Below are 22527 nucleotides of genomic sequence, written 5' to 3' on the forward strand. Positions count from 1 at the left end.
GTTGCCTTCAAGATCCTTTCGTAATCTCTGAAACTACGCGATGTTTCTACTGTAATTTGACCGTTGTAAATCTGTTTTTAATAACTGGCCAGTAAAGTTTGAATGTCTGCAGTTTCTCTTACACGTGGAGCGTTAAATCAAATATTGTTTGTGTTTCCTGTTTGTTTGTGTAGTCTACATAAAGTGCCGGTAAACTTGGATGGATTTACATTTTCCAACGGTTCTTGAAGTGCGCATGAACAGCAACACAGCCAACACATTTGAGCTGCAGAACGAGCACGGAGTAGTCAGATAAGTAGTAACCAACACGAGAGCGCTGTTCCTGCTGTGGCCAGAGGCACAGGCGATAAAGTCGCTCTTGGAAAACGACGAGGACAGCGTTTGGTCACTTTTTACGCAGGACACGAGGAAGCAACACCTGAAGTGAGTTTGGACAACAAGGGGATTTCTCAGTGGACACGCTCCATGAGTGGCTCTGTGGCAGATGTAAGATGACAGCGATAAAGCAGAATTAAAGTGGACAATGATCCGAAGAGTGTAGGAAGCGCGTGAGGGGCCGTGGGGATGCCCTGAATGTCCCACAGGAGAACCGTGGGCGCACTTATGCTTCTGTGGAGAGGAAGAAAGTTTCTACTTCTCTTGGATATATTGCTCTAAACACACTGCCGCAGTGAGTTTGTATTATCATTTTGGCAGGGCCGCTTGAAACACTTGATTATGGCCAAGAAAAGCCACTGGAGCTCCAGAGTGAACGAGTGCGCGGTGGGTAAAGATGCTCGTGGGGAGCTGAACGTGGCGCTGCGCGGCGGCGCGGAGCACGGGGAGTTTGCCTACATCGGTCCCGTGAACAACGCAGAGGTGATTTACCACTACGGGACTGTAGTCGACGGGGAGCTGCTTCTAGAAGTGGAAAACCTGTCTATTTCTGGATTACCGCTTTACGACGTGCAGACGGTCATAAGAAACTGCAAAGGTCCAGTCAGATTAAAGACTGTCAGACAAGGTAAGAGTGTGACAATGGGAGACGTGACATACTTTTCTATTTTTATTGGCCCGCATGGAGTGTACTAATACAGTCTGAAGTGTTTTACACTCACTTCATCCAGACACTTTTTGTAGACTCGTTTTGTAGGCTTAGGAATCCTCCCCCTAGTTGTTACTGTAATTGCAAAAATGTGAGGCTTCAGTTAAGTTCACACAGCTTTCACTGTGAACACGCCCTCCACAAAACTGAGGTTTTATTTAAAAACGTAGCCACTATACTTGGGCATATGGCCCTATCTCGTTCGTCCTCTGAAAATACCCACAAGAAAGGTGCCACCTGTCGCGTCATAGCGCATCAAGCACAGAGCTCTCACACCCTATTTACACAACCTGCACTTATCACAGTAAACACGGCCACACCAGGCACAGCACACACACTCAGCCACTACAGGAGCCATCTCCTCCTGGCAGCGCTAGAGCAGGTGTCATACTTTATAGATCAGAAAGGTCGCAAACTTCCATGATGTTATCTCTCTCTTATTTAAAAGAGCAGGATTTTCTAGAAAGACGTGATGGGTGGCATTTTTGTAGCACTTGGCCAGGATATATGCCAGCTACAATCTGTCAGCACTGTGTGTCTAGTTGGGCTCGTTTGTGGTCAGCTCCCCTCAGCAGGACTCGGATGTGTGACACTGAAGTGCTGTGACATGCTCCCAGCCAGGACCTGCTGCTGACCACCCAACAACTTCACACATAGACTCTTCAAGGACATTCTCACAATGATATCCAAGTCTGTGAATGCAGGGCTGGCAGCAACTTTGCACTATCTGATTTACACAAGCACTTTAGTGTAGTGTTCTTGTTGTCGTAGCCAATATAAACAGTTGTAACCAAAGAATTTGTCTTTAAGTTTCTTTTTATTCCCTGACTTCCAAGAGTAGATATCTATGTTTTACTTGGGTTGTCTTTATAGGAACTGGATACGATAAGTTAAACTGCCAAAATAAATATGATTATGTGTGGATGGGCAATTCTGGTGGATGAGTACTGAACAGAATACAATGACAAACAGGAAACTTGAACATAGGTTTAAAATTAGCTATAGTTATCACAGCAGTCCACCTCTGTTAACAACATCCTGCCTCTTTACTACCCCCAGTCTGATTTGGGACAATAGCAGGAAAGCTCCCCTTACATTCAGCCACTGAGAGGGTCCCACAGCCGCCCGTCCTGTTTGGGAATGCTGGCTGTCACCCCATACCTTGCCCTGGGACCAGATTCCATTTCAGTTTTTTCAATAATTCACACTGTCTGGGAATACCCCCTCCCTAATCAGGCCTAATTGGAAAAATATGCCTGAACAAGGACCATCTGTAAAATCCAAGTGACCTAATTCTAGCCAGTTGCTTGTGCCTATTTCTTCTTCTAATCAAGTGAGATGTGAGCAAAGGTGCCACTGCAGTCTTTGCCAACAGCTTACGGAACAAAAGTATAGGCCATTTATCAGTATGTCATGTACTGCGTGCTATATAAAGATGGGAATGTTTACTTAAGTTCAATTCATGGCCAAACGTAACTATTACAAGTCATCAGCGCTCCATATTGTTGTATTACTACCGAAACTCAGGGGACCTTTGACCTTTTTATAGAGTTTATTGCCAAATATTTGATAACACAATCGTCTGACCCAGTAATCTACACGTGCAATATAATATCTGCACTGTATGGCATAACCAATGAGACAATGAGCGATTACAACTGTGAAACTTGAATGATCTTTCATTTGGGTTGAACTGGGAGTGGCAAAGTGGTTAAAGTATTCACCCACCAACCTCAAGATCAGTGGTTCCTTGCTTAGAGCATTTTGTCATTGTGTGTTTGAGCAAGACACTTTACCCACCTTGCTTGTATTAGTATGTGGGGTTGTCAGAAGTGAGTGATTATTGGTGGTCGGAGGGGCTGATGGCACAGATTGGTCTACCACATGACTACAAGTTTAGAGTTGATGAATATTGACTATAGTCTTGTGCTCTGAGAAGCTTTTATATCTTGTAAAGAGCAATATAAAATGTAAGATATTATTATTATTATCATTATTATTATTATTATTTCACCATATTCCAGTTCAAATGCAAAATCTTTAACTATTTGACAGCAATTATTCATTCTTGAGTTCTGATGCAGGTAGATGACTCACTCTTGAAGTAGTCTCTGTAAATGTTAATCAGATCTTGGATAATACCATATAGTAAAGTAGTCGTGGTATAGTATAATAGTGAGCTTCCTATGGACAGTACCAACTAGGGCTGTACAATATGAAAAAAAGATGTGATATTTGAAAACTATTGATGATATAATTACGATATTGAGCCAAAAAGTATGTTAAAATGAGTTTAGTTAAAGGCAAAAGGGATTCTTGTGAGCTTTAAGTCATGTTAAAATGTCTTTACCTCATCAAAACATACCAGAAGACTTTTGTTTCATTCCTATGTTTGAGTAATCCTTTATTATTAATCCATCTACATCTCTAAAACTCACAATGCTCTGTTCTGTTATACCTTGTGATGTCATGTAGTAGTAGTTTTTAAGTTAACTTCTATAATTTACTTTTAGTTTAGCAGAGATTGGCAGTTCCAGGACTGAATTTGTCCAAATGTTTCTAGGGAAGGTTTGGAGTGCTTCATCCTAAATATGCAGGGTTTTTGATAAGGAAACAATATTATAGCATACATAAAAGAGTGGCATAATATAGGCCCTTTAAATAATGTTTTAAAAAAAAAGTTATTTCCTTAATTTTATCAAACTGTCAAAATAAAAACTTAACAGAAACTAAACCAAGACTAACCAAAAGATTAATGTAGGACCTAATAGGGGAAAATCATGAATTAAAACTGTCTTTTTGTCAATTTTATTTTCAAAAACCATACATTTCAGTAGAATTGAGAACTTTGTACTGTTGCAATGTATTTGTTTTCTTGCGATATCGATCACTGCATCAGCCAGTATTGCAATATCAATATTTTTGTTATACATCGTGCAGCCCTTGTACCAACCTGAACTTGGCCTTTTACTCCTCTACTCTTATCTCCATCTGCTTTGTGTACAATGTCCATCTGATACGCTAAATGCTAAACTTGTCTCCATAACATTTTGTGACAGGCTTCTTAATGGCTTCATGCTGTCAGCTTTTCAAATCTCACACATGTAAATGGGTGATGACATATTTTATTGGCCCACCATTCTTCTCGCGTCAACTGAATGCTCTAGATCTTTTTTTTCCCCCCCTTTCCCTCCAATGTACACAGTGCGTCATGGTTCTAATTGTGCCTTGAACAAAAACTGACCTTCTATGTTCTGTAGGTCTTGCGTACAGATTGAATGTGGTAAAGGTCTCCTGTGCTTGATCAAACAGATAAATATAAATGGCACAGTAGTGGAATAGTTGTTGAAATTCCCAGGGATACATGTGCGTGGGGTGCTGTGGTCTGAAGTTATAGCTCATCTACCTTATGAATTTTGAGCAGAGAATTGCAGTGATGGTAAAACTATGCTCAAAATTAAATTAAAATGTGCAAATAAAGTCATTGGCCACAATTTCCTAAAAGAGTTCAGTTATATGCACTTTCAAAAGTTTGGTATGAATAACTCTAAAAAGAAGCTGAATGTTTTTGTTTCTTAATGGAGTTATAAAATGAAAGTAAACAGTGAGATGATAATTTCACCAGTTTATGTAATATTGGCAACACAAAAAATATTTAAAACTTTAACTCTTTCTTAATCCTGTTTCCTTTGGATTTCTTTTTAATTCACGCAGCACGCAGGTCTATCACTATGGATGGGTCACACTTGACATCTTTAGTTTCAAATTCAGTTTTCAAAGCGTGTGTTTCTGTTAGGATAGTAGAAGTTTATAGAACTATTTGAATTGTTCATTTACTTTTTTTTTCAATGACCTATATTTGTTGATATGATATGGTCATCACTCCCACATCCATTTATTGTCATTACATCTAATCACCTTATAGTTTACTTTCCTGATTACGTCCATAAATCCATACTTGATTGTGTGCCTCTGGACATGTAAAGACTCTCTTCTCCATTCTCCAACCATCTCTATTCTTCACCTTAATTAGGTTCTTTTGAAGGCCTTGGGCTCCGTTTACAAATCCCATTAATGTACAGCTTTGTTAGTGCACATTTGCGTCGCACACAAATCAGTGTGAGATGGTTTGAGACCAGATTAAGAGGATTTAGTCCAAGTGTGTCCGTCAGCAGAAAGTAGCGGAGTCGTCCTGCCCTGGACCATTATGGCTTGACAACAATACCCCACCAAGGATAACTGGTGTAGTCCAATTTAAACCGATTTATCAAATTTTAGAATCACTGGTCAAAATGCAGGTAATAATATAACAAGACCTATTGTGATTTGATTCTCCCAGATCTGGACAACAAATCTGGAGAAGACGGGATGTACTCTGTACCCGCTGCATGTAACAGTCCGATTTACATTTGGTGCAGTCTAGGAAAGGCGTTCAACTCTGCGGAGAAAGAAACAGCCAAGCAAATATTTAGACATGCGTTTAGATGTGTACTCACTGGTTGTAAATCAGCAGCGATTACAAACTACGGCCCTTCTACTACATTAAACGCAAAGAACTTGTGAGTAACGCAATTCTTGGCCTGTCTGAAAATCATATGTTCAGTATAAATTAGATGCCACTTATCTTTGTCTGCCAAAAGTGTGGTTATGTATATGATAGCATTAGCACTAAAACTTTGCAGCTATGATTGCTAATAAAAATGGCTAAATTACTAGACGCACCTGAATGTCTCCTAGCCACCCCATTCACAAATATTCAGTTCTTTGACCTACGTGTAGCCTGGGACATTCTGACAGATTTAGGAGCAAGACGATTTGAATTTGGTGAAACATAGTGATTGAATTTTTCTCCTATTGTCTGCTATCTTTGCCTTCTCAAATACATCACCCATTCTTCCCACACTCCACACTCTTTGTTGTTAACGGCTCATATTTAGACCTTGGTCCATTGTGACTTTCTGCGTTTGCTTCCTGCTTAAGTCCTCTAATGAAAGCAGTCCGCTGCAGGTCACTTCACTGGGGCTATGGGTGACAGGGTTTTGGCGGCCATTGTTCAGGGAGATTACCAGTGAATCACATTTTCTGGATTAACCTTTTAAGAAGCATGTTGCTATTGTAAAATCCAAAGTTCCAAAGAAGTCTTGTTTAAGGATAAAGGGTCATGGTCATGGATTTGGACAAGAATTGGAACACCTTGCTCAATACAGTGGTTTGAAATGACGATGGCATGACGGCTGCTGCTTCCTTTTTAATGTTGTGCTTCTTATTTTATCAAGTCGTTAATAGCCATGGGGCGATATTGAAATTTGGTGTCACAATTATCATGGCCAAAGCAATTGCGATTATTGATTATATCACAGTAATTTTGATTGCTGACAAAATATTCTGGATACGAATGATTTATAATTTTAATATTTAATAATTAATATTTTAATAAAAATAGGTTCCACGTTTAAGCAACTGTCATAGTATTGTCGTTTGTTATAACTGAAACCACATTAATCTAGAAGAGATCATCATGGAGAAGTAGCGTTTTTCTGTACATTCTGGTGATATAATGGTGTTTATCTCTGTTGGCGATTCTCACGATTATATAAAATGTCCCACAGACGATTATGTTTTACCCTTTTTATCACGATAACCATATTATTGTTTACTGTCCCATCCCTAGTCGTTAACCTCATCAACCATGATGCTCAGGTGGTGGTCTAGGTTTCTAATGACTCTTGACAGAGAAGCTATTCAGACTCATTTGTTATGTAAGATTTAGAATCACCAGTTTTTCTCTTTATCGGTTTGTCAATGTACTGTACTGTCTCTTTTTGAGTTTTAATTATAGACAATATGCAAATTTTGAAAATAAAATATATCTCCAAAACAAAAAATCTAATATTAATAATGCCATGTTTTGATACATCTCCAAAGCTAACGTTACAGGCGGATTTCATCAAAGTGCAATGAACAAGAAAGACTATTTTTGCATATTTTTGGCACTAGATGCAGCCTGTAACTTTTTTGGTAGGGAACACCACCTGCTTACCTCAGTGGATATGCTATTGCTTTGCCAGATTCTGTGCTCCACAGTCCGTTATTAAATGTATCTGTTTTACAGTTAATCAGTTACCAATTAAACGTGCTTACCAAGACCACAGGGTTGCCTATCCACAGTTTTCCACCTGCTTGTCTCTTTGGAACTTGCTAAGTTTGATGGTCTACTGTGAAACGTTCCTGGCAAAGCAATAACATCTCCATGTTCCCCCACCAGAACAGCTCCATAGTGCATCTTTTAAGAAGTGTCCTCATGACAGTTTATACACCTTTTCATTGTTGACAAATCAGACTATAAATCTCACAAGAAGGGACAATGATGATACAAAATGGCTATTGTAATTTCACATAATGACTGGGAGGACTCTGGTCTGCCATTAACTGCGCAGGTGGCCTCTTAGCACTGATTGACCAACAGTGAAGGAGCAGCTGAGGCTGGTTTGGTGAGGGCAGATTTCAGCTGTTACTGTTTGCCCACTAGAGCCTGATCTGCTCCATTGTTACTCACAGTAAATTGGACCACACACAAGATTTAGTTCCTGATCGATAAGGATGCAAAATACAGCTTCAACTTTTTGCTGGTTGTGCTGAAATGCAAAGGAGATTGTTGGATGCAGCATAAGCCGGTTTGTTGATGGCTGTCCGTTCAGACTAGAGTGGCCTAAAACACCAATTTATTTAAAGTGGCTGTGCCTCTATAGCAGAGTCTAAGTTTTGAGCAAAATTAGTTTTGCCCCAGTACAGAAAATCTGCATCATGTGTTTTATTGTCTGATTGTCTGAGAACCAGGAAGTGTGCCGTTATTTGGCTTTACTGTGGTGGAAAAACTCAAAGCATAGCATAGTATTAGGTACCTTTGATCAACGTGTACTCTTAACTGTATACAATATAACATCATTTTCAACAAATAATATATAATTTATTTTTATTTTTTTATTTTTTTATGTGATCATATTACGTCTGTAATGTGTTCCAATGACACCTGTTCAATATCTTGTAGCTTTTTTTTTTTTTTTTTTGCATGGATTTGGATAGGGAGTACTGGGCATTGTATTTAAAGCTCCATTTTGTTCAGAGAGCCTTCACCTGATCTGAACCAGCACATTATGAGGAGTACCACTGGACCATGGGTCCGCTCAACAATTTAAACCAGATACACTTCTGCCTCATTTGTCTTTAGCTACAGAATTACTCCACATGGATAGGGCAGGCTCAGTTTAACAACCTCTGTGATGCAATTCTGACAGCCCACTGATAGAATCTTAATTAGACATGTGGAGACTAATTAGCAAAGACAGGAGCTGGATTGAGTCTTAATTAAGAGGCCATCGGCGTCCATCTTGTTTCTCGGCGGCTGACAGATGTGTTAGGGTTGCCATCTTCAAAAACCTGTGCATGTATTTTAATGTCAATTATCAACTGTGACAAAATTTGCATATTCACTTTGTTAGAAATTGAATAGGGAGCCATAGATATGATGAATCAGTTATCAACCTTAAAGGTGCTGTACCATATTTTTACTGTCTGAAAAACCCGAAAAACAGAACTAGTTTGCAGTGGTCCAAAGTAATTCCACACTTACCTTATGTGTTCTGAGCAACCTAATTATTCATCGCAATGAGGTTCTAAGCACTTTGCACAACTTTCAGAGACCAGAGCAGAGTTTTGCTGTCCTTGTAAAGCTTACCACAACTACTATGTTATCTGTACACTTCCTGATTATCAGAAAATAAAACACAGTAAAAGCCTATGTTAAATCTGTCAACTGGACAAAAAGTTGTAGGAGTGAAGATGTTTCGCTGCTCATCCAAGCCTCTTCTTCAGCTCTGGTCAGATTCCTGGTGGACACAGTCTTATATCTATCTGAAGGGAGGAGCTAACTACACCAAAACCGTAAACAGCTACTGTTTACAGGTTATGTATGTAGGCTAGGTCTACTAGTACTGAGACTGAGACCTACACAGGGATCAGAGCGACAGGGGGAAAGGGGATGGACTCGGCCATCCGGTGAATTGGGAATACTGGGTGAAAAACCTGTCTGACTGTGAGCTCACCCAGACCAGGTATGTCTCAGGCTAAGTTCACATTTGGTGTAGCTCAGTAGACCTAGCCTTACTATGGCTCAGACCTGGATGACAGAGGGATTACAGAGACATCAGACAATAAAACACTTTGTAAATGTAAATTAGATGCAAATAGTCCACAGTAGACTTTATTTTGACCTCAAGACCTGCTTAAAACTTTAATGCCTTACTCACATTTCAGACGAGCAATGCAGTGGACCCTCAATGCAAAAAAGTTAGTGCAACTCTAAAATAGTAGCAGGTCAACCACCAGACTTGCTTGTAAAGTCGTAATACCCTTTTGAAGTGGTCTCTTTAGACATAAACAATAAATCAAGATAACATTTTCTGAAAAGGTCATCCAGCTTTAAACCAACAACACAGAGATCTGAATGTCCCAGCGCTGGCTGGCTCCCCTCTGCCTACAGAATGAGAGGTTGCTCATGTGCGGGAGGAATGCAGTGTTTACTTAGCTGGGCCTGGCTCAGATCACTACACCAGTGTCTCAGGTGTCTGCTCTGGGTCACTGCTGCTAGAGTTTATGGACCTATGCACTCAACTAATGCTAAATGTGCTAGATTTATCAGAGGGTTGAAGAGTTGAGATAGTATTCATATAAATTTCTCTTACATATTAATACTGCACTAGGTGGAGGGTACGCCACCTGCTTGTCTACATTGAGTTATTGCTTTGTCCGGGTTGCATTCTTTTCTGTAGCCGCCTTTCTGCAGATCAGACCTGACGTGGCCTGGCGGAGTCACTTGTTTGTCCTCATGAAGATATGTTTAATGCCGTATTGTAGTGTGGAACATTCCAGGCAAAGCAGTTACACGTTTAGAGGCAGTAAGGTCACAAAATAGTTACATTATGCACCTGTTAGATAAGTTACGTAAGCTGCCAAATCTGTGCTATATAACACATGATTGTCATCTTTTGTTTTTTTCTACCAGCTAGTAATGACACAGATCCAGTAGGTTAGTAAGTATATCCTTTTTATCAAATCAAGCAAATATAACCAACTTTACTGTCCCAAAGCAACGATTTAATTACGGGTAGTGCTAAAATAAGCTAATTTCATAATACCAGTCTAAGTTAAAAACAATGAAAATGCAACATTGGGTATTAAAGTGCCTTAACGCATCGCCTTCCTGAGTAGTGTGATGGACATGGGGACAAAGCTCTTCTTCAGCCTCTTAGCGTTTCCTGATTAAGAGGGGCACAAACTCGGAGTAAAGTGCATGGGTAGGATCAGGCAGAATCTTATGGGCCAGCCTGGACAACGAGCCTTCCTAGATGGAAAAGAGAGGAAATGTCATTTAAGTTCACTACTTCCATTGCCACCTTGTTCTTATGCTGGTGGTGTTTTTCTTTACAAGCTTGTATGGCAAATGGGCCAAAAAAGCTCACTGATTGCTGGACAAATTGTCTTCTTTCTGTCTGATTACAGAATATCTTTTGTGCATCAGTGTATAAGTAGTATACAGCATCATCTTGTCTTTTCTTAATAATCTCTCTGATGTCCCTGTGCTATACACCTTGTAAAGACACGACAGCTCCAATGCCATTGATGTATTGCACCAATCTATTTACAACACACAGACAATAACTTACTTATAAAAAGAGACAAATCTGCTCATTGGTGCAAATAGTAGAAAGATTGCAGGCGTACACAGATGTCCCTCTTGTCCTGAGGCTGCACTGGGCTGCGAAGCTCATAAATTAGACAAGAAATCTAATTTCCCTGTGGGGCTTTTAGACTGCGAGTGCTCCAAGACACGCGGTTCCTTCTCCCAGCGAGTTGACTTCTATTCCTGCTGATGTAAATGGGCTGATAAAGGGACAGGGGCTGGCTTGTGCCCTAGTTATACACTTGCTGAGTCACAGTAGTAGAGTCTCTCATCAGAGGTACAGGTACATGGATGGTTTTGTATGGACTTTTTGAGCCGATACCCAATATTTATCTTACTGTTGTGGCCGATAACCAGTATTTGATACCGTTGATACCGACAATAAGATTACAATTTCTATAGCAAGGACTACTAACAGTTGTTATTAAAAATATTAATAACATGGGGGTATCTGGGATGTAGAATCATTTGTTGCATGATTGTGTAAAAACATACAGCCTCATTTTTAGCTTAATTGCCCTTCTATTTCCTTTTTTTCTCATGAGTCTGAAACACAAATCTGATGCATTAAAGATAAACTGGAAATGACACATAGGCACATACAGACTGGGGGCAGTGCAGAACAAAACTTATGACAAATATCGGCTAAACTTTCAACATCATAACACTACCGATACCTGGGGAAACCCCCCATTATATATCACTGATGACCAATTACCCATTTTTAATAAAGTAGCCAAACATTTTACTTGAGTAAGAGTAAAGTTACTCTAGTCTTACACAAGTAGAAGTACAAAGTAGAAGTACAAAGTAATAGTTCATGAAATTACTCAAGTAAAAATGTAAAAAAAAAACCAAAACTGATACTCAAAAGAAACTGGACATAACATCTGAATATCTGATAGAGCAATGCAAGAAGCATAAATGTTCAAATCATTTCATTTTGTCAGCCTAAGTATTACTTACTATTAGGTGAGAGTATAACAAAATATTACTCAAGTAACAGTATTTGAACAGTAGTCTAAAATATACAATTTCTATAAAAAAAAAAAGTTACTCAAGCAAATTCAACTTCCGGCTTCTCCTAGGGGCTTTTCCAGACGTTTGGGTTTGGACTCCCGTGCATTGTTGTTGAAGTATATTGGTGAACAGTTCTTTACACCCAGGGGTCAAAGAGGGAGAAGCACTTGGTTTAGAATGTTATCGCTTAGAGCAGCTGGATGGTCGCTGTGGGAATGACTTTGATAAGCCTTCTACATTTCACAACTTTGATATTTGACTTGGCTCCTCCATTGTTGAGGGGGGACTTTAGGTGATGTTTTGCTTTATTCTACTATCTCAAATTCCACTCCTCTCCAGTTCCTGTGTCACTTCCTTGGCCCATTGTCTGTTTTCTGCCAGTGTTTTTAGCCTGTGATTGCATTTCCTCCTTTGTTTTTAATGTCGACTCAAAACACATAAAATTAAATCATTTGAAGATCCCTGAGCATGCTAAATTTCAAATTCATTAGCACAAGAATAAATCTCTATTCTAGTTAGGCCACTGTTCTTGTCTCAACCATGGCCACAATACAAGTCTTTTCTCAATTAAATGTTGTCCTTAAAGCGCATGTACCTGTTTTTTCTCCATGTATTTGAGTACAATCTGTGTTGCCGAGGTACAGATGTATTTTATAAGCAGCTCTTGAGGTTGAAGTAAGTCAGTACTGTACAGTTTGCATCTAATTGGAAAGCATTTCACTGTTGCGAAACCAGGAAGTTTTTGGTTATCACATTACCGTGGCATGAAGGCAACAGTCTGCTCGGGTTCTGAAAATTGTGAAAAGCACTTATAAACTCATCAAGGTGAATAATTAAAAACACTCGGAATGAATCTAGGAATAACTTTAGACTATGGCAAACTATTTTCATATTTTTAGTCAGTAAAAATCAGGTACAACACCTTTTATTCCTGTCATTGTACTTTATGTTACTTTATAGTTGGCAAAGGTATATTGCCAACAGATAGTCACAGAATAGCTAAAAAGGTAAAAAAGACACATTTACTGACTTCTATTGAAACTTTCTGTAACCACTGTCTGCGTATTACAAAACAATATGACCCCACCCTGTAGCTGCCACCACACTGCTCTGATCATTATGTCCCGGGCCCGGCTGGTTCATTGTGCTTTGGGGAGGAATGGTTGGAATCCCACCCAGCCAGTTGGGGTGGTTTATCATCTCCACATCTCTACTGCGGGTTACTGGAGTACAGGCCCCTTCCTTCCCCTTCGCCACATTCGTGTTCACAGTAAATAAACCAACTTTAGAACGCTGGACATTATAACACAAACAATAATCCAATATGTGGTATATGAGATAGCTTGTTAGAATGTTAATTGTTTGTTTCAATTGTTGGGCCAGTCAAACAGGTTGGGGTGAAACTATAGCTTTCTTCCATTGCACCTGACTATTACTAAACTGGGTGGAGCTCAGTGTGGCACTTACGATGATGAATGGACAGGGATGGCAATCAGGGACAGGCTAGAATATCACACAAGCCTTGGGGTGCATAGTATTGTCAACTGCTTGCCGGTTTATTTTTGATTGAGCGGTTTAGAAAAACAGTACCTGTAGTTGTATCTGCTAAAGAAATTAGTAAGGCACAGTTGCTCCAAAAATGCAGTAAAAATAAAGTGGGGTGATATGATTTCATGAAGATAAACAAGACCAAGTTCAATCATGGCCATTTAACACAAAAGAATAGTCAAATTTCATCCGCCAAAGTCAGCTCCAAACCACATGCTTTTACTGACAGAGCTCTTGATTAAAAATACTCAAGCCGATCAGTGATGATTAGACATGACTGATTCCTGATTTCAATTTAAAAAAATGTAATAATTGCCCAGGCATACTTAAATTATCTTTTATTACAAAGAGCAAATCAAATCTGAAAACCACAAATATCAGTGTTAGACAAGCATTACACAGTTTGGTACCTAATAGCACTGACACAATATAAGCTGCCTATAAAATCATCATAAAAATCATCAAAATCCATTTCCCTATACAATTTTGAGAACAGTACCTTTTATAGCAACAACTAACCTTGTATACATTTGCATTTTAACTAGCTATTTACAATAGTTTTCCATTACAGATAAATTGTACATACTCGACAGCGCTCTTCCTTCCACTCCTCTTTAGCTGAGTGTAAACATGACGTCGGGGCGTGATTGGTGTCAGGTGACCTTTTGGTTTCCCGGGCAACGGGGTCCTAAATCCTAAGGCGCCGGTCATCTCCAGGGGCTTGGCTGATTACTAAATAAAATCTTCCCACACACGCACCCAGCCACAGTGACTTAGAGGGCAGCAGATAAACAGTGGTGGGGAGTGCATTTCAGTCCCATGATGTTGCAGGCAGATAACTTTGTTTAGCTGTCTAAGTACGGACGAGCTGCATTCTTGTCATTGCTCTGCCAGACACGAGGTATGCCAGCACAGTTGTCCCTGTTTGAGCTGGATATTGTTCAAGTAGTAAACAATCTAGAATTTTGGATTGTTTAATGAAGTAAATTTAAGATATATTTGCTATTAATTGCTTCTACTAACTTTCTACTTTCAGGTATTAAAAAGTGAGGATGAATGTCTTTCTCCACTCAGCTCGGCAGTGAACTGAAAATGTGTGTCCGTATTAGGCCCTGTGTGAAGTGCGTTCTGCTCTTGTTGCCAGCACCTCTCCCCCCCACAGGCTTGCCCTCAGATAAGCTGCAGTCTGCTCTGGAGCCCCCTGGTTTATAATCTATGGCACGCACTGGAGAGGTCAGAGAACTACCTCCACAAACTGACTAATGATGACTTACTTCAGCCATTGAATTCAGTCATTCAGATAGTTTTTATATAATGTTTAATGTATGCATGTGACTAAGGGGTAAAAAAATGAGCCATTGTCACTGCAATATCCACTAATACTGCAACAGGCCATATTTCTCCTTAATATCCTGCTGTGGAGTCAGTCCTAAAACCATATGTGACTTAATATATACATAAAGGGCAGAAGGAGATAGAGCAGTCACTTTTCCACAGGAACTCTGTTCTATGGAGGTTTATGTTTCAAAGCTAAATCAAATGCGGTGTCCCGCCCGGGTCCCCTCTGTACCAGAAAAGGAAAATCCTTTGTTCCAAGTCGACAAATGCAACCACAGCTTTCTTGTGCAGCTTCTTTGTGGTCTAAATACAGCGCTTACTGTTAGTCAAATTTATAGTGTGTCTAAAGGCACAAACAAGGTCATAAAAGTGACTTTGTTTTGTTGCACTAAACATAGACCAGCCCTTTATATTCATAGTCCTTTCCACAGGCACTTCTGTATCTGTGTTACTCAGCAAAGACTCTATATTCAGCTCCTGTTTACTCACAAAATGTCAGGCAGGACCAATCATTTTGTCATCATTTAGGTTATCTGTTTTCTAACCCATCCTGTGCACTAGACTCACCTTCTGCGCAGTGTTAATGATCAGTGGGATGTGAGAATGTACCTCACCTGGTGCTGGACCCTGGATGTGCTGACCCCAGTGTCACACTGGATTAACCCCTGCTCTCATCTCTATATAGAGAGACACACAGACACACAGCAGCACACACTCCATCTGCGCTCCCTGCAACCAGAGCACACTCCATCTGCACTGACCACAACCAGAGCACACTATCTGCACTCACCGCAACCAGAGCACACTATCTGCACTCACCACAGCCAGAGCACACTATCTGCACTGACCACAACCAGAGCACACTGCATCTGCACTGACCACAACCAGAGCACTCCATCTACACTCACCGCAACCAGAGCACACTCCATCTACACTCGCCGCAACCAGAGCACGCAACATCTACACTAACCGCAACCAGAGCACACTATCTGCACTCACCGCAACCAGAGCACGCAACATCTACACTCACTGCAACCAGAGCACACTATCTGCACTCACCGCAACCAGAGCACCTTCCATCTATACTCACCACAACTACAGCACTCACTCCATCTGCAGTCACTGCAACCAGAACACACACTTAACATCCACTCACCACAACTAGGACACACACTCCACACTCACTCCACTAGCACTGACAGCAACCACATTACCCACACACAATACCAGACTGATACTGTTGTTATTAGGTAACGTTAGCCTCTGTCTTGCTAAGAACCAGCTGTACCGTAACTGTCAAAGTCAACACTTTGTTGAGAACATCCATTGTTTGTAAACTAACTTTTCTATATCTCAAGGTTTGTTTGCAAAGATGACAGATGTCACATTTCTTACTGTTCTGTACCTTATATTTGGCATCTTGCTTTGCCTTGGAGATCGTAAAATTTGAGAAGGTTTTGACCTTCTGTACACTCGGGGGTTGACATTAGCTGCCTCATGGAGCTTAGAAGGCTGAGAAGAATGTGCGGAAGTACTCACCCCCACCCCTCCCTACCCCTCTCCATATCACTAAGCAACTAAATGACAAGACATTAGCATAGTTCTACTCCGGTCCCCATCCTCTGATCATCAACTATCTCTACTTTCCATATCTTTCTTTCATTAGGCTGTCCAGAGCAGGTCTTATGAATGTCCCAGAGTCCTGTCACCTTTCTGACCCCGTCTCCTTCCCTCCTCCTCCTGGGTGCGTGGTTTCCTTTGCATTCCCACACTAAACACCACCATTGTTGACGCTGTTCTTGCAGCATTATCACGTTTTTGTGACACGGGAGCGAGTGAACCGTGAATGAGAGCTGGGCCCAAGCACGGCCACCTGTATACAACATGAATTAATGCGCTCATTATTGCATTAGGATGTTAGAAAGTTTTGTTAATCATTTTTGTTGAGTAATTATTGTGCTACTTTTTTTATTAGGAGTGTGCACTCACTTGATCATGAGGTTGAACGAGGTAATGCGGGCCCTGGGGGTCTCATTTACAAAGTATTACATGGAAATGAGCATCCCAGTCCAAGAACTCTTGAAGTGGAAGTTTGTTTTTTACCTGTACGTGCTCTTTAGAAATCCACAAAGTTTATAGAGCTGTCTAATCCAAAAGATATATTACTATGGCTGAAATTGTTGATTATTATCTTGACCTACGTCATCATAGGTTTAATACTCCCTACAGACTGGACTGTACTAAACTAGAATGGACAGCACTATCACAGTGTCTTGAGGGTTCATGTCTCCGGGTGCTGGGTCCTGTCCTGATGGTAAATAAACTTCTCCTGCATTACAACTCCAGCGTCATGTCTCTTTTCAACTCTTGGGCTACTACAATTTATTCTACAACAATGTTGATGTTTGTTCTACAGGCTAGAATTTGGAGTAATGGCGATATGGCCAAAAAGGTTATCTTGATTTAAACATCAGCTATCAGGTCTGCTTCTACTCCTCACATTTTATCTCTTTTGTTTGTAGAGGTTTTAGCCAATGCAGAGCTTCCACAGCCACTGTTTAAGTCGAGAGGCTGTAGCAGTACAATTAGCCACAATCTCTCTCTGCCTTCACTTGCAACTGAGAGAAAAATCTGTTACAGTGCACACACAATTCTGTCAATATAATAACAAAACAATGATATCAATACAAAAACAATACTCCACATTTCGTCTCCCCTTATAAAGATTTATCACCAGTGATGTGATATTATAGCTTGGCTGTTACTACTTGCACTACTCATGATAGCACCTAGACTAATTACTGGATTGGTATATAATTAGCATAACATTTATCTGTCCATGGTACAAGATGCACAGTGCCTATAGCCCTGAGCGGTTGGGATAGGTTCCAGCCACTCCAGACTCCCATCATGATTACAAAAAAGGTTCAAAAATCATAATAATTGTTACTTTCATTTACATGTCAAAAGCTTTTATAAATATGTGTATCAGTGTTCACCACATAAAAGACCACATTTACTCTGTCTCAAAACAAATAATTATGCTCCTATTAGACCAGTAATATGTCAGCTTGGTCAATGATCAGCTTGGGCCTACAGCCAATCCTGCATCAGTAAAAACATGTGGTTTGGAGCTAAGTGCACAGTTGGGTGAAAGAAATTTGACTATCTTTGTATTTTAAATAGCTTTTATTATTTTAAAAAGTGTGTATTATATTAGTTTGTTTATTTTCAGGGCCTGTAGCAAAATTTCTCCATGAATTTGAGCAAAATTTGTCTTGCCCCAGTACAGCACGCAGCTTTTTAGGTCAAAATAAGTCAGCTGTGTATTGTATGCAAATAATTATAAAGTGTTTTCTTGATGGTATTCATGGTTAGCATGCTAGTTGTGTGTTGCATAACACTGACAGCAAATGCATGACTCGCTCTGGCATCTGGAAGTTGTGAAAAGCACTTATAAAGTACGGTGAATAATTAGAATGTTCACAATGCATAAGTTAAGTGAGGAACAATGCTGGGCCGCTGCAAACCGAACAAAATGAAATAATTCTGATATTCATGTTTTTAGATCTGTAAAAATAAGTCACGGTGTCTTTTAAATAACACTAAAATGTAACTATAAAATTAATAATAGAGGTAAAAATAAAAAATTTAAATTTGTTTTTGTCATCCCCCCGCTCTATGTCAGGTTGTTTATTATTGTTCACCAGCTAATATTATTATTATTTTTTTTACCTATTAGCACGCTCCAACAGAAGGTACCAAATATGACCTCAGTATTTCATGTCAGGAGTCACACTGACCCTGCCCCAGTCTAATTACAGTGGGTGGTGCCAGCAAGCAGAGGCCCAAGTCACTATTGACTTCCTGTTTTGGTTGGAGGTGTGATGGAGGTGTGATGGGCTTGTGCATGTTTTCACGGTGTGCACTGTGTGGGCGGGGGCAATATGCTAATCCTGCTAATCTACATATGTGGCTGCAGAAGGGCCAGACAGATGGGAGTGACTACGGTCTGCAGGTCAGACGTGTGCATGTGTATGTTGTTGACAAGCAATCACACGCAATGGAGTGTGCTTGGATTAATACGCAACCTGACTGCATACTTACGAGGAATAATTGTAATCACATACATGGAGTTATAAAGCTGGGCGATAGGGGAAAAAAATTACCAAGATTTATTTCCTCACAATCCCCACAATTTTAGTTATTAATCTTTTATTTTTCTTAAACTTGACTCAATCTTTGCTAGTTAACACAATCATTAACATACAGATTTTTGCAGAATATAGCAAGATCTAGGGTCTAATCTCTAATACAGTAGTAATGATCAAGTTCTACATTGTTTTAACACACATTTTAGATATTTCTCATGAGAATACAGTCAGTACATCAATTGTTACATATGATGCATGGGTCAACATTAGTCTTTACCATTATAGTCACGCTCAGATTATTTTAAATTAATTATTATAGAGGTATAGGATCCAACTATACTTCTTTTTAAATTCAACTTTTTGTATCTGAACGACCATTTGAGAACCACCTTCATGAAAACTATAAAAAAAAAAAATCACTCCAAGATTTGTACCCTTTTAAAAGCCCCGAAATGTATCTACCATCCTCATCTTAATTGGTTTAGGTTGAATGATTTTTAATTGGACACACTTTAATAGGGTCAGTACTTGAAAGAAAAAGACATTCAAAATAATCCCTTACTTCCTCCAAATAATTAAATATATGCTTGTGAATGAAGGGATATTGTGTGGGATGGACATATGGTATATGAGTATATGTTTGTATATTCTGAACAATAAGCGTGCATGGAACTTGAGCCTACTAGCAGTTGTAAACTCCCCAGCTGTAATCACTTCCACATGGGGTACAGTCTGACCCGGCTCCTGGCTCTGTCCCCGCTCACCAGCCTGCTCTAACTCGTATTCCAACCGAGAGCTGTGTTCATATGTCAACCAAACGTGTTAATAAGTAATATTTTATGTGTAGAAAAGTTAACCTCTCCTTTTGTTTTTGGCATTTTTTAGGTTAACCATTTTTTTATTGTGCTGTACGTTTTTATTCAATATGCCTACAAACTGGACAACTGGACAGCCAGAACCAAACACTTTCTCAAAAAACTGTCTTTCCAATTCGAGCTGGGCATGATTGACAAGTGGATCAACCAATCAGAGAGATGCATGGTCCATTTGTGTCAAAACAAACATGGCGGCGTACATGGGGAAAAAAAAAAAAAGGAAAAAAACAAGTACTGTCATTTCTCAGGTAAAATAAGTTGTATATTTTCTCCTCAGTGTCCTCCTATGAGCTTTGATGCTTAAGATGGTGCATTATTTTCAGCAACTACAAGCACTTAAGCACAACTTGAAATCTGATAACAAATAAAGATGCACAAGAATTTTCAAGAGATGTCTTCCCCATTTGAGAGACACTACAGCTACAGCTAGCACCTGTGGTTCGACCGTCCCAAGTTAGGACAGAGGTTTGTCATGCTCCATGGTCTGATTTCAGACCATTCTGTATGTAGGCGGGACTGGCTGGTCAGGCAACCTACAAAGTTGCTTGTGCCTGTTTATCAATGCTGTACATGAACTTGTTTCCATTTTCAGTGTATTCATGGGATTCAACTCCCTGTTTATTTTTTCAGGACTTTTGCCCATTCAAAAGATGTAATATTTAGTTCTGGATGCTTAATTGTTATGGCAACGATGTTAGATTTCCATCACTCTGAAACCCATGAATAGAGAAGTACAGCTGATTGCACTAGACCAGAAACTGAGCGATTATGTCGTTTTCCTCAAATCCAACTGGAATATCAAATAAAGTCATAAAGTGCTTGGATTGGAGAATTTTCAATATAAAATTGATGTGCCAATGCATCAATCTATGAAACTGGTCTAGTGCATCATCAAAAAAGTTTAAATTTATGATGTATGCAAGCTGGTAAAAAAAAAAAAATTAAAGTCAGCTATAAAAAATGAACACAAGTACCTTGATAATTCAGTGATTATATAACTTTCCTCAAATGCAAGTGGAAAATCAAACACGCCTTTGGAACTTCATAAAAACCTTGGAGTGTGCAGTTAATTTGTTGCATAACATTGACATTCCAGTGACTCGAAATCTAGGAAATTAGGCGATAAATAGACTGTAAAGATTACCAAAAGCATGCAGACTTGTACAAAAAAGTGAACACAAATCCATGGTTGTCTGTAAGTTTACTCCAAAATGCGTAGTTGCAAAGTGTACATTTTATGCATTTCCCCCTCCAGCAGTTCTAGTGAAATGTTTATGGGTCCCTGAGTAATGGCTGGACCCTCTTCTTCACTTATAGCATGGGGGTGATCTGAGGACTCGTCTAAAATCAGCGTTGTCCAGATGGCCGTGCGCTGCCTGCGTGTCTGTCTCCGCCGATGCTACCTGTGTCCTGCGCAGAATCACTCCACCCCTTCTCTTGTTGGCTAGCCCACTTTCCAACCATCTGTTTACCTCTGCTCAATGGTTCGTTTCTGTCGAATGTTGCCGCAAAACGTCTTCCAAACCAGTGATTGTATTTTTATAGAAGTGTAATGGCTTTGCAATCAGATACAGATGAGATAATGGTTTGTTTTGTCTGATTTGCTTTTGGGAAAATTGTACCTTGTGTTCTATAGGCTTGATTTCCTGTCCATCTGTGGAGTTTGCTTGTTCTGGCTGTGTCTGCTTTAGTTGATTCACTGGTTTAAAGCTTTGCAATACAATATTACAATCCCAACAGACTAAAAGTATGATATTGTTATTAGACCTTAGTGTTGAAATAAATATAGATGATAAACGATAATATTGAAACCAAATCATAAAGTAGAATTATCCACCAAAAAACTATAATAAATGTACAATATATTTAAAAAAACATGCGCTGGAATAAGTAAATAGCAGTTTGCATTCATTCATTTTTCTTCGGCTTATCCGGGGACAGGGCGTAGGGGCAGCAGTTTAAGCAGAGACTCCCAGACTTCCCTCATCCCAGACACTTCGTGCTAAATAGCAGAATAGCAGAACCTAAATAGCAGAAACACTTAAGTAATTAGTTTGTGAGTCAAACAAGTCATTTATTCAACTTTCTAAAGCTCAAATCTGATCATACTGCAAAAAAATACCCCAAAAAATCCCACAACTGCAAAGAAAAAGTGCCCATGAGAAATATTGACCACCAATACATGATAGAAGGAACAATATTTTTTGAACGATTAGTCAACCTAGTAATTATGATGACAGGTCTAATTGTTATTTGATCAGGTGTATGTGACACAGATGGTAATTTACTTGGTGATATTGTTTCAGTGCATTTCCTTGTAGGGCAGGACAGTTACAAAATTAATCACTAGTCATTCAGCGGAGGTTCCTTACATTTGCTATTTATCTTATCCTACTATAAGCTGCTTTCAGTTACATTTCTATAGATATGTAATCAAGTTTAGGTTAGCTTAGTTTCACAATTTTTTCACATTGATTAGCAAAAACACAAATCAATCAAATGAATGCCCTATCTTCTTGCAGGCTTTTTAACCAAAGGGGTAGAACACATAACCTTTTGGAAACGTGGCAGGACTGTAAGTGTTTTTGAGCGATGATGAAAAGCAGAGGCCTTTTGTCAGAAGGTGATGGGTGATGCTGTGGAGCTAGAACTGAATGTTACTCATGCGGTCAGACCTGCTCAGAAGAATGTGTGTGGTCTGATGTCACCGCTCACACACGCAGCCGGTTTCTGTTGTTAGACTGCGCGGGCCGGCTTTGGTTTCTGTCT

General features: G+C 39.6%; 1 protein-coding gene across 9 annotated transcripts in view; it reads left to right on the top strand.

Moving 5' to 3' along the window:
* Positions 1-232: 232 nt before the first annotated feature.
* The window catches only part of magi1b (membrane associated guanylate kinase, WW and PDZ domain containing 1b), a 125202-nt gene continuing 102907 nt past the window's right edge, over positions 233-22527 (top strand). For all 9 annotated transcript variants that reach the window (XM_033967113.2, XM_033967114.2, XM_055221629.1 and 6 more), the window contains exon 1: positions 233-1003. In XM_033967113.2, the coding sequence (XP_033823004.1) occupies positions 718-1003 (286 nt within the window). In that variant the 5' untranslated portion in view covers positions 233-717. The remainder of the gene's footprint in view (positions 1004-22527) is intronic.

Source organism: Periophthalmus magnuspinnatus, chromosome 5, assembly GCF_009829125.3.
Source record: "Periophthalmus magnuspinnatus isolate fPerMag1 chromosome 5, fPerMag1.2.pri, whole genome shotgun sequence".
NCBI classification, from domain to species: domain Eukaryota; kingdom Metazoa; phylum Chordata; class Actinopteri; order Gobiiformes; family Gobiidae; genus Periophthalmus; species Periophthalmus magnuspinnatus.